The 12719-nt window shown below is 40.1% G+C and overlaps 2 protein-coding genes across 2 annotated transcripts; both read left to right on the top strand.

Annotated features, from left to right (window-relative positions):
- The first annotated feature begins 3098 nt into the window (after positions 1–3098).
- Positions 3099–4767, top strand: LOC136177380 (immunoglobulin kappa light chain-like). Its single transcript, XM_065950487.1, has 5 exons — positions 3099–3285; positions 3390–4085; positions 4205–4336; positions 4417–4460; positions 4547–4767. Exons 1-5 carry the CDS (start codon positions 3246–3248, stop codon positions 4670–4672), a joined length of 1038 nt encoding a protein of 345 aa, XP_065806559.1. The 5' UTR covers positions 3099–3245; the 3' UTR covers positions 4673–4767.
- Positions 4768–7884: 3117 nt separating this feature from the next.
- Positions 7885–11577, top strand: LOC109992837 (immunoglobulin kappa light chain). The gene is made up of 5 exons (XM_020645607.3): positions 7885–8015; positions 8140–8835; positions 9118–9234; positions 9799–9836; positions 11302–11577. The coding sequence occupies exons 1-5, from the start codon at positions 7961–7963 to the stop codon at positions 11422–11424; spliced, it is 1029 nt and encodes a 342-aa protein (XP_020501263.2). The 5' UTR covers positions 7885–7960; the 3' UTR covers positions 11425–11577.
- The last annotated feature ends 1142 nt before the right edge of the window (positions 11578–12719 follow it).

Below are 12719 nucleotides of genomic sequence, written 5' to 3'. Positions count from 1 at the left end.
GACATCCCAAAAATACCAAACCCCCACCATCAAGATATCCTTTCAATTGGAGGTGCTAGACTCAAAATTATGGGACTGATAAAAGATGGAAAGACAGTTTCTCATTTTGTAACCCACGGCAGATGCAATTTTTATCCATCTCCACTGACTCTCAATAGAGAGTGTGCACACAAAGCTAACAGTTTTAAAAAGGTGATTACAAGCAGTAGAGTAAGGTTTATCTGCTGATATAAAATTAAATGCTAAACATTAGCAGAAAGACAACAGATATTAATACACCAGGACAAACTGGCCTTCACAATCTAGAAATAATTATTTTTGCAAAATCAGCTCCAAATCACAATTTTCTATATTTGAGTAGTTTGCAGTAAACTTGTTGTCGCTCCGCGTGGCTCTGCAGCCCAACACCTACAGTAGGTGAAATTACTTGCCACTGTAGCTACTGTACTTTCATCTTTTAAAGCCATTGGGTATTGTTTCACAAGATGTGCCAGTGACTTAATTAAAGTGCCGTCTGATAAGAAGCATGTCAAATTTTTACAGACACAAGAAAGAGCTCAGTGACGGAGCTCCAAATATCAGTGCAGACGCCAAAGAATTCAGTTTAACAAGCAGCCGTGTCTGCAACTCGTCAAAACCACAGTAAACAACTCTTCTGAATATAGCACGATCCAGGAAGTACAGATGAGAAGGCTGATGCTGAGACTTCTGTTCTTTTACGTGCATAGAGACCGCAAAGATCAAAACACTTTTAAAGTCACACACAGAAGCTTGTTTCTGCTCGGTAAAGGTCTGCAGTGTGGCTAACATTGCTTTAGAGTCTGTTAGGCCCAACACAAGTATATGATCTTTTGAATTCTTTCAAGCTTGTGTAACACAAACAAGTCACACTCCCTTAGATTAACTAATGTTTCAAATTGCACAACCACATAAAAATGACATGAATGCAACAAATAAAGTAAATATCTGTGTATGGTTTTAAACATTTCCTGCAGTTTTCTCTCATCTGTCCATCTTGAATGGTGTGCTTGTGAAGGGGTTGAGGGGTATAGGAGCCCTCTGGTTTTATCTCCAAAAGAAATCCACATTGACTTATTGTCTTTGCCTCAACCATGACCTTTCCTTAACCTAACCAAACAAGTGTCAGAGCCCCAATCTAATCAAACCACAAATGTCCCACGCAGTTAACTACTCATAGGGAAGGTTTATGCACCACCACTACAGGGCAGATTCTTGTTTACAATGATGCAATGAAGGGAAAAACCATGCAGCAACCTCTGGTCTTGAAAAATGAAGCTGATGCGGAAGTGAAAAATCCCCTAGTTCATCGAGTGTCCATTTGAGTCTGGCTGCAGAAGCACCAGAAGTCGCACACACATCCCCATTCAAAAAAGCTTGTTTTAACAGCAGAAATAAACATGTTTACAGCCTCTTTCCAAAACAAAAATGTCTTATTAGCTCATGGCACACAGTGTACGGGGGGTGGTCCGTTTCTTTATAACTCATCTGTTTTGATTTGATGAAGGATAAGAGTTATTCACAATAAGGCACTTGGTGTGATAGACAGGTGGGCGTAGTGTAATGGTTTGTCAGAGAGGCTTAAACCTGCCTCAGCTCCAGCTCTTAGTCAGTCGTTATGTTGACTGAAAGTTTAGGTGAGACAGAATTTCCAGCATGGCGCCCACCTTAATGGGACCCTCAAGACCACTGCAGTAACAGAGGGGTGACATCACTCTGACTTCATCCATTAATTACAGTCTCTGGGAACAACTCAGATTCTTTCAGGGAAGGTTGACCTGATGTGAGCGAGCCAGGTTGATATTGATAATGAGCCGTTTATCAAGCACAATAACTGAAACGATTCATCTCAGCAGACTCATTCGGTTTTTGGTTGGCCTTCTTCCACTTTTTCGACATTCGCTGATCCACAACTATGGATAAAGTGTGGTCAAAATTCCATGAACAGCCCATGCTCAAGCTGTCTCCACATTTTTATCTATAATTTCCTTTTTTTTAATTTTTGGGACTATACAGTTAAAGCTGACTAAAACCTATAGCCAATCCTCTCCGTCGTCATGCTATGTGTGCTCAAAAGTCGCCTTAGACCGTGAGAGATTTTCACTTTTTACAGTCGGGGTCCTGTTTGTTGGAATCTGTCACAGTGTGGCGTTCTGTATTAGTCATATTGTTTCTCTCTACACACTTTAGGAACAAAACTGTTTTATCTCTCATTGTCATCATGCCGTGTGTCTGTTAAGATTTCTAAAATCTTTGTGTTTATCTCAGGCTTGAGAGAGCATGTGTTATTCCAGCTTAATGCATCTGAAACAACTTACTATTCCCTTTCTGTGGACTTCACCATTTAAATGCACAATATTTAAATCCCGCCACCAGGGGGCTCTTCAAGCAAAATGACAGAAAGATGACATCAAGGCTGGCGGGGAATCAAGAAAAAAACGAACTCCGACCGAAGGCTGTAGTCGAGATGGACAGACGAAACCCACCGAGGAAGAGAATATGTTTACAGACGATGTTTCCAAGTATAATTTACGTGACGTTTTTATCACAGCAGCACATACAGCAACAGTACGGCAGCTTTTAGTTGCAGCTCCCGCTTCCTTTAGCAGCGGTCTTTGACTTAACATCTGGTGTTTTCTTGGCAACGATAAACATTCTTTCTGTCATGGCGGCTCATTACAAGACACACCCTGTTACAACTGTAAAAAAAAGGATTTCTCTGGTTTTTATAGCTGTTGGAAAAACCTGAGGTAAATACTCACAACAAATATATATAACATGGGTTTAGTAAATTTTTAGTTAGTTTAGATATTTTAATGTAAACATTGTAATAAAATTCTACATATTGTACCTTTAAACACACACGTCCCCACAAGTACACATCCTAATCCAATGAATAATTACAATGCGTACACAAATCTGGCCAAGATAATGACAAACTTGTGTCATGGCAATGGAGGGCTGTATGTTTGCCAAATAGAAGAAAAACCTTCTGAAGACAACAAACACTGACATGCAGTTTCTTCTACACCTCCGTTCAAAAGTGGACTTGCAGCTGTAGAACAAAGTTGTGGCACTTACTGTCGTCACCTGATGAGACTCCTCTTTCATAAAAGAACAAATCGGTAGTCTGCTTCTATGTCTGACCAATCACAAACAGCCCTCGTCTTCTATAAGAGTCAGGTGCTGCCATCAACTCAAAGAAAAGAAACTGGAGCACTGCAGCGATGGTGCCACACATTTTTCTGCTGCTTCTTGGTGGAATGTGTAAGTACCTTTTTATATTTTTTGACTGTCCTGAAAAGACGTCTGAGTGAAATGTTTTAGGTTTTCTAAGGATGTATGATATGACTTTTTTCATTTCTTTGCAGGTAAGGTGGCAGCAGATATGAAGATCCCAGGTATTAATCAGGACAGTGGGGTTAAAACAGCTAGAATCGGGGGGGATGTGACTTTACACTGCTCATTTAAGAACGATGCTGTCAACTTCATTTCTTGGTACCAGCAAAGTTTGGGAGGCAAACCTGTCATCATTGCAACACGGATGAAGCTCAACACACAAGCCACCATCTCCCCTGCGTATAAAGAACGGTTTCAAGTTGATGTAGGAGTTGAAGACGGAATCAACCATCTCATGATCAAAGACATTCGACTGTCGGATTCAGCGACGTACTACTGTGGGATTTTAGAATTCAACGCCATTGAATTTGGAAAAGGGGTGTTTCTCCATGTCAAATCATCATCGTCCAACACCCAAGCTGTCGTCCATCAGCCAGCTTTGGAGCCACTCCAGGTGGGAGATTCTGTGAATTTGAGCTGTACGGTTTACGCTGAACAATGTGCTGAGCAGCAGAGCTTCTACTGGTTCAGACATGGCGCTGCTCAGCCTTCAATCATGTATCACAGTGCGGGTCAGTGCAAGTTTGACTCTGAATCTCAAGTGAGAAACTGCACTTTAAACCTACCTATAAAGGCTGCGAGCTCCTCTGATGCAGGGATGTACTATTGTGCTCTGGCTTCATGTGGGGAGGTTGTGTTTGGGAATGGAACGCAAGTGGAGGTTCGAGGTAGGTTATAATATCCAATAGGGCTTATGATAGTATGACTTAGTAATTATTGCTACATGTATCTGCACCTTGATACAAAGAAGGAATATACAATATAGTTTTCTCTTTCTCTTCGACAGGAGGTTCTGCCAAAGTCCCTTCTCTCCTGGTGTCTTGCCTGAGCGTAGTATTGGCAGGTTCCATTATCGTGCTCCTCACTTTGGCTGTCATCATTTACAAGTTGAACAAAAAGTCATGTTCTCTCTGCAAAGGTGTGATGATATCTTTCTTAAAACATTTCACACTGTCCTGCAATCATCTTGCTTTGTCATTCATGTTCTTTGATTTGCAGGGACAGATCGTCATCTGACAGTTTCTGCAGCCTCTGACACCACGGTAAGTGAAATAAATCCCTTATTGCAGTCTTATTCACAACTACTTTTCACCTCTGTACTATGTCTGACTTCTTTTGTCATTACCAGGGACAAGATGTGGATATTCTCCACTATGCAGCTCTGAGTCTGAACAGAACCAGTGAGCGACATCGCCAAGAAGAGAGCACAGAGGCCCACTGTGTATACTCCAGAGTTAAGAGCAGAAAAGTGTAAAGGACTCATCACTTCTTTCCTCAAGGTCACTTAAATCCACTCAATGTACAATGGCAAATAAATTGCAATAAAATACTTTTTCCTTTGTCAATGTATTTGCAGTATTCTCACTTAAAGGGTGCCTCTTGAAGGTATAACAGTCAAAGGGCTCATCGTGTCCGTACATAAAGTTTGATACTGGGTACAAATTTAGACAAGCAGTCTGTGAAGTATGAAAATCCCCTGCTATCTATAAATATCTTCTGCAATCAGAAACCTAGCACAGGTTCTTTCTTTCAACTTGCAATAGTCTCTCGTCGGTTACCTCTCACACTTGTGGTGAAGGTGGTGTGAGGTACTGAGTGCAAGTTTCCATTGGTGGAAACATGAGTCCTTGCAGAGTTTGAACAAAGGAAGGCCGGCCTGCAGCTTACAGGCCACAGCATCTCACACCTCTACAAACTGTGTGTGAAAGTATGAGTCTTAGATGGAGCAAACAGGCTGTGCACACAAAGTGTAACCTTTAGCAGGTAGGCTATTATCACGGCATTATAGTTACTCAAATTAAGTTAAATCGCTTTTACTTACCTCTGTCGCCAACAGACCACACTGAACTGGTCACCCATGCAAAGAAAGTTAGACGACCAAAATTTAATTTGGTGATTTGTTACCATTTCCTTTTTACATTTTTCAGTTCCCTAAAACACAACTCGAGTTGAGCTTTTTAAGAATCTCATCATAATGACAGGTCCACAGCTTTCACTCCTCTCCCAACAAGAGGACATTGTGGTTCCTAAATGTAATCAAGTCACATTGATCAGAACATACAGGAGTATTGATCAAGCACTTCAAAAAACCAACCGTGTTATTGTGTGGTTTAAAAACAGAGGGTTGCATTAGTTTTTGAGGGAAAGGGTCAAGGCAGGATGGAAGAACAATGGATCGAATGAGGTTGAAATCTCTCTGGAGCCGTGACCCTGAGGTCAAGGTTAAAAAGTAAATGTAAGTGCACGGTCACACTGGTCATCTGTACCGTGCTGCTACCCAAGCACAATTGCCCCCCTGCAGCACCATTCCCACGCTGGCCAGCATGGCCCGCAGTCACACTACACAGGACTATCCGTGCCTAAGCACGATTACCTCTTGTACATAACGTCGTAATACAACACATGCACGCTTTATGTTATTATGAAGCGTGCTCAGTTTACAAACAGGCAGACGAGAGAGAGAGAGAGAGAGAGAGAGAGAGAGAGAGAGAGAGAGAGAGAGAGAGAGAGAGAGAGAGAGAGAGAGAGAGAAGGTCTTTTGGTGTATTTAAGGGCCCCTTTGCTTACAAAACAGAGACTTCAATAGTTCTAATATGTATTAAACTTTAAGGCGCTAACCTTGAATGTATCGGTCTAATGCAGGGTTGAGTTTCCATTGCAAATATCAACCTAGCTGCATACAGACAGGACATGTTCTAGGAGTGGCAGTGTGCTAAGAAACACAAGCATGGTGACAAGACCTGCTCATTGTTGTCCAACTTATCTGCCTGATAGCAAGGGCCACACTCAACGCTTTGATAAGGCTTTCATCATTTACAAGTTGTTTACTGTAAATGCACTCTTTGTTCCCTTAAGCCCAAGGGTGTAACTATGTTTTGTTTTTTTAGTCACTGTGTGGTCGGCAAGTCAAAGACTAGCTCTCGGTAGGCTAACCTTTGTTCATGCGGCCCCGCAGCTCTTTTTGTCTGAGTGGTTTCAAACAGGAAGCGTCTGCAGTGTTTTCATGCGAAGCAGCCCAGCAGTTTCTCTCCAGTGCCCAGACGATGACAAGAACATAAGAGGAAACAATTTGAACAATAAAGGTTAAACATTGAGCTGTGAACATCTAGGCTCTTTAACAAATGTTCTTTTACCATCAAACTCTTGAAAGCTAGCTACTTTAGCACTGAGTTGGCCTTGAACTGTTAAACAAAATCCTCTTTATTAAACATAAAACAACACATATGCATTCAACTATTCTAATATGTTTCCCAAAATTGCTCAAGCAACACATTTACAGTTAAAGATTGTTGGATATCCCAAAGACCTGCCATACTGGGGAATGATTAGCTAAAGTTGGTGTTAGCCTAAATATGTTTTCATGCCTTCATATTATAACCTGATAATTCAGCCTTGCAGACAGTTAAGACAACACACTAAGTGTTTCATTTACTGTTGTATGAACCAAAAAACTCACCCTGATCTGTTTTTTTAAGGGAGGGAAATGTGATATTAGAAACATCACAGGTTACTTCTGTTAACTACATAATCTAAGTGTATCAATAATAACCACAATAGCAAAAGTAATTGCTGTCTTCTTTCTGTTGTGATTTAGTACTTATTTTGTTCATCTTTAATCTCTCTGGTTCTGTCTCACTCACTGTAAGTCTGTACACTGTCACTGACTAAATCTCTCTCAATAATCAGGAATATTGGGGCACTGTGGCGTAGTGGTTAGTGCTTAATGGTGGTTCTTTGGTCAGTACGGAGGCTATAGTCATCCAGGTGGGCGGCCCGGGTTCAATTCTGACCTGTGGCAAAAGGAGCCACGTGTCATTCCCCACTCTCTCTCTCACCAATTTCCAACTCTATCCACAGTGCTATCTTGACAATGAACGCACTAAATGCCCAAAATTAAATCTAAAAAAATTTATAATAATCTGGAATATTCTACACCATCATCAGTAGATGACAATTAATAGGGTGCTCCAATATCCTTGCTGTTGCTGTTGTTGATTTTTTTAAAGGCTGTAGAGACCATTTTGACTTGAGGTTTATTTTGGGTCTTTTTGTGCTTTTATTCTAGACAGGACAGTGGATATCGTCTAAAATCAGGGACAGAGAGAGAGAGAGAGAGAGAGAGAGAGTGGGGAAGGAGATGGGGGGAAAGGAGCCACAGTTGGGATTTACAACTCCTTACACTTGGCACTAACCACTTGACGCCTCCAACATTTTACATACCTGAACCACACTAACAGAACACTAATAAGTTACTGTCGCTTTTGGCTTTATTCCCTCCAGTTGATCATAGCAGTGTTAAAGGTCATTCATCAATACAACCACGTCAGGTTGTAGAGTAAAACAATAAAACCAGATAAAGAATGTTGTCTCTATAAATAGCTAAACTAAACAATGCATTCCAATGCAGCCCTGAATGTGTTTTCATCGTTTCAGATCAAATATTGGGGTGGCCCTTCTGACTAGCCAATCAAACGTAGTCCTCCCTTCTTCTTCACTTCAAAGTACCTAGATTCTTTTCATTCGACGCAGCAAACTCCACACGATGACACCCCTGAGCTTAGCATTGTATCTGACTTATCTGTACTTTGGAGACTTGGGTGAGTTGTTTGTTGTAAAGGTTTTTATATGCAATACCTCACATATAATAATTATAAATGTTGAATTTCATCATCATGATGAATCTATCTCTTATTTTTGGATCTCTTTCCTCCTTTCTTTCAGCTCAGACGACTGATCTGAAATCGTCCATATATGTGCGTCAAGAGAGCGGTGTTATACCAGCTAATGTGGGTGATAATGTGACACTGAGATGTTTCTATGAAGGTCATGCAGTAATGTTTTTCTGGTACAAACAAAGTCTGGGAGAGAAACCAAAGCCCATGACTGTCTTCTATCGACATCAGACAAGTGGAAACTTCCTTAATGAATTCAAGAACAATGATCGTCTCAGATTGGTCACAGGAGCTGGTGAAAATCACTTGACAATCAGGAATTTAGTAATTTCTGACTCCGCTACCTACTACTGTACAGGGAGCTTTGAAAACGATTTTGAATTTGTAGAGGGCACTACTGTTAGTGTAAAGGGTTCAGATTTGAGGATCCCAGCGATAGTCCATCAGTCAGAATCTGAGAACATTCAGCCAGGAGGCTCTGGGGCTCTGAGCTGTTCAATCAACACTGGAACCTGTGATGGAGAACACAGTGTGTACTGGTTCAAAACCTCTGAAGGATCTCATCCAGGACTCTTTTACACCCATGGAGGCAGGAATGATCAGAGGGAATCTAACACACAACTACACAGCTGCTTCTACAACTTGCCAGTGGAAAAACAGAATTTTTCTCATGATGGGACTTACTGCGCTGTTGCCACATGTGGACACATTCTGTTTGGAAATAAGACACAATTGGACTCTGCAAGCAAGTACAAAGATTGCAAGTTGCAAGAAATTACTGTAAATATATCATTTCCAGGTTTTGCATACATCTAGAAATACCAGCTAAAGGCACAGCTTTGCCAATTGCAAACCATATACTGTGCTGTTGTATCTTGTGTGGAGACATACTGTTAAGGGATGAGGAATGGATGTACATGGAGCATAAGAATCTTTAAAGGGGATGTTTTATAATTACTTCCGTTCTGATTGCTACCTCTGTCAGGCTCTAAAGTTGCCCAATGCCTCCTTTCTTCTGAATCTGCAGATGGAATTGTCCTGGAGGATTTCTTAATTGGAGCTTTGGCATTCAGCATGACACTGGTCATCATACTGGGGTATGCAACTTATACAACGTACAGAAGTAACCGCAGCCATTGCACAGGTAGGCTAACTGTCATACTGTTGGTAGTATTATCAACCTATGCTTTTGTCAAGGCAACACCATGTTTTAATGCCTGCCATAGGCTCGAAGACTTTGCAAGAACGTAAAGACTTTTAAAAGACCAACGTCTTGACGCCCACTCACATTTACAGACAATGTGTCAGTAACTCAAAGACTTTCTAGTTGAACTAAATCAAGACAAGATTATCAAACTCAAGATATTCCATGATGATGTTGAGCCGTAACATACCACCTGTTTCATTTAAAGTTTATTTAAACAGGAAAAGCTCTGAGTTTAATATTTTTCAAATGAGTGTCCTGGCTAAGACTGGAATTAGCACATTAAAAAGTTACATGCCTACAAAACATTAAAAAAACTACAAAACCCAGGTAAAAAGACCTTGTGTCACAGAGCAGAAAGTCATTATTTAAAGCATCCAGAACCTTATGCATGGTGCTCTAATACCTTCAATCTGTTTTTGAAATGTAGATTGAATCAGTGACGTATTTTCCTCACACTATGCAAAGTAAATGTATGGTTTTATTTATTTTTTCTTAAACCAGACTCGAGGACTTCAAATGGCTTGACTTCAAATGCAGTGGTGAGTTTTTTTTTTCCTTATCAATGTCTTCAACAAAATAAGTTCAAGAGCTAGTCTGCAAAGTTAAAAAAAAATGGCCCAATTCAGAACAATCGTTTTTAGTTAAACTGCTTACACTGGCATGTCTTCTTACCTGGGGTAGCTGTGGCTCAGTGGTAGATTTAGTCGTCTTTCAATTAAAATGTTGGTGGTTTGATCTCAACTCCCGTAGTCCAAATGTCCAAGTGGCCTGCGACAAGACACTGAACGCTATAACCCTATAAATTGGCATAGCCAGCGGCCTTTTAATGTGTAATACTGATGGACACTTAATATAGTGACCTCTAACATAATGGTGGGAATGTGGTGTGAATGGGTGAATGTGACGTGTAGTGGAAGTGCACTTTGAGTGGTCAGAAGACCAGAACAGTGCTATATAAGTACTGTCCCTTTACCTCTAACCTGCAAGTAGTGCACCCAGAACCTGAACGCTCAAGAACTGGAGTTTCTGGTTGTACTTTGCACTTCTGTTCTGTTCAGGACCAAAACCTTTTAGTTATTCATCATTAAATGTTAAAATGGTAAATGGACTTGAGCGTGTACAGCACATTTCTAGTCTTCTGACTACTAAAAGCGTTTTTACATCGCAGGTAACACCTACACATTAACACCCATTCACACACTGATGGAAGAGGCTGCTATATGAAGTGTCCATCAGAAGAAACCAATCACATTAATACACATTAATAAATTGCCGATGAAGCAGGGGGAGTAACTTGGGGTTAAGTTTCTTGCTTAAGGACACATTGGACATGTGGCTGCAGGAGATGGGGGTCAAAGCCCAGACATTCTGGTTGAGAGACAACCGACTTGCCTTTAATAATCTCTAAGATGTTCAGTTTAGTTTATTTGCACATTTTTTGAAAGAAGAGTCAAACAGAAAATTAAAACAAATGTGCAGGTGAGGTAGAATCTCATGAGGACTTATCTCAAAACCTCACCTTAAGAGATTAAACATGAAGACATGAATGATATATATGAGAATGCCAGTCCTTTTTTTGTGTGTGTAACCATGTGATGTTTTAGATGCTGTAAATCTGATGGAGCCTTTGTGTTTGTCTGTTTCTTTTGGGTTTTTATTCATTTATGTCAATTGTCTATTTTTAGTTATTGTAGATATGTTGTGGAATGTTTGTGTAGTGTGAAAAGAATAATATATAATGAATCTGTAAACTGTATTCTCACAATATAATCTGCGGACCCCAGGGAGAATAGCTTCTTGCTATGTTGAAGCTAATAGGGATCCAAATAAAACAAACAAACAAACGTTCTTATTGTTAACTTGTTCATTCAGTAAAAATGGCCTTTCGCAAAACCAAAAATATTCTACCTTATAAGTGCTGTTATATTAGTCTGGGTTAAAAGGCCCATTTTTTACCGGTAATGTAATACAATATTGATTAATGTTGTCATTTTTTAATACCAGGATTTCCAAGACACAGACGGCATCCATTACTCTGTTCTGAGGGTACAAAAGGTCAACAACAGACCAACAAGACATGAGTGTGACACCCTAAGCGAATGTGTGTACTCCAGTGTGAGGCAGTAGAGCTGCACATTATGACTTTGTAAACTGTAAATATGTAAGAACATGTTTAAATGAATGTGTTTATCAAGATATATAATGTAAATTTTTCTGTCAGGTGTTGCCTTGATTCACTGAATATAAAGTTCTGCCTTTCAATAAACTTGTATAAAAGAGCCTCCAGCAGCCAGGTTTTTTTTTCCATTGTGAAAGCATTTTGTTTTCCACCCTCAACATAACTGTAGTGTGCAATCTACAGACACACAACCGTAATCTACAACCTACAACAATCCAATCAACTCTCTGGTTCTCTAGTGTCAGTTTCTGGCACTTAGAGAGTTTTCATTGTAAAATAAAAAGAAGAAACATAAAAAAAACAGTACCAATGGTGGGCCTCCTGCAAAGCCCTTCAGACTTGAGTGAGAATTTGGCCGATGTTTACAGGCCACACCTATCTGCTCCATAGCCCCCTCTGAGTGATGCTTTGCTGAAATAATGACTCATGCTCATAGATACTTAGATGTCAAGTGGAAACATGTTAGAAGATGGACATATTGTCAAATTGTGTGGAATTTGTAGTTCAGGTGTGAGTATTTCCTTATACAATAATTAAACCCAGCATCTATTTGCTATTTGCTCCCAATTTGGAACTAAAGATGGAATTTATTCATAAAATTAGTCACAGAAAGAGACTAAAGCTATAGAAAAGAACAAGATAACGTGAGACCACCAAACTCAACAGAAAGTGAAACTCAGTCGTGGCATCAAAAGCAAATGAGAACTTGAATAAAACATCTTAGCAGCCATCAGGAAGCTAGACTGCTCACATTTATTGCACGAGGGTTATGGTCAGCAAAGCTCCCCAAACATCATGCAATAATTGAAACAATGGGACTAAGTAAGGCCAGCCTTTTCATAGCACAGTTGCAACACTAGCATTACCTTGAAACACATCGTGAACATGGTGGGAAAAAAAGGTGTCCACTTAAATCCATATTTGCAGGTGTATGTTATGTTGGTGATATCGTCATTTTTGTTTGGTTCTTTGAGATGTAATCTACTGGATCTATCTGATGATGTAAACCTACAAATCTTGTTCAGAATAAATGAAAAGGTCGGTCACAAAAAAGGTGTCCATCTCTAGTGTAGTTATTAGCTTTTTCCAACCACTTACCAAGTATTCCAATGTGACACTTTGTGCCAACAGAACACCACAGACCCAGAGATTTAGCTATCTTTTTATAGAGTCTCTGTATTTGTAAGTCTTCAATTCAACTACTTGGTCAGGCATCTCTTCAAGGCCCCCATCACACTCTTTG

The sequence above is a fragment of the Labrus bergylta genome, chromosome 22 (genome assembly GCF_963930695.1).
Source record: "Labrus bergylta chromosome 22, fLabBer1.1, whole genome shotgun sequence".
Lineage (NCBI taxonomy): Eukaryota > Metazoa > Chordata > Actinopteri > Labriformes > Labridae > Labrus > Labrus bergylta.
Note: the sequence above shows the minus strand (reverse complement) of the source record. Positions and strands in the feature narration are given on the sequence as shown.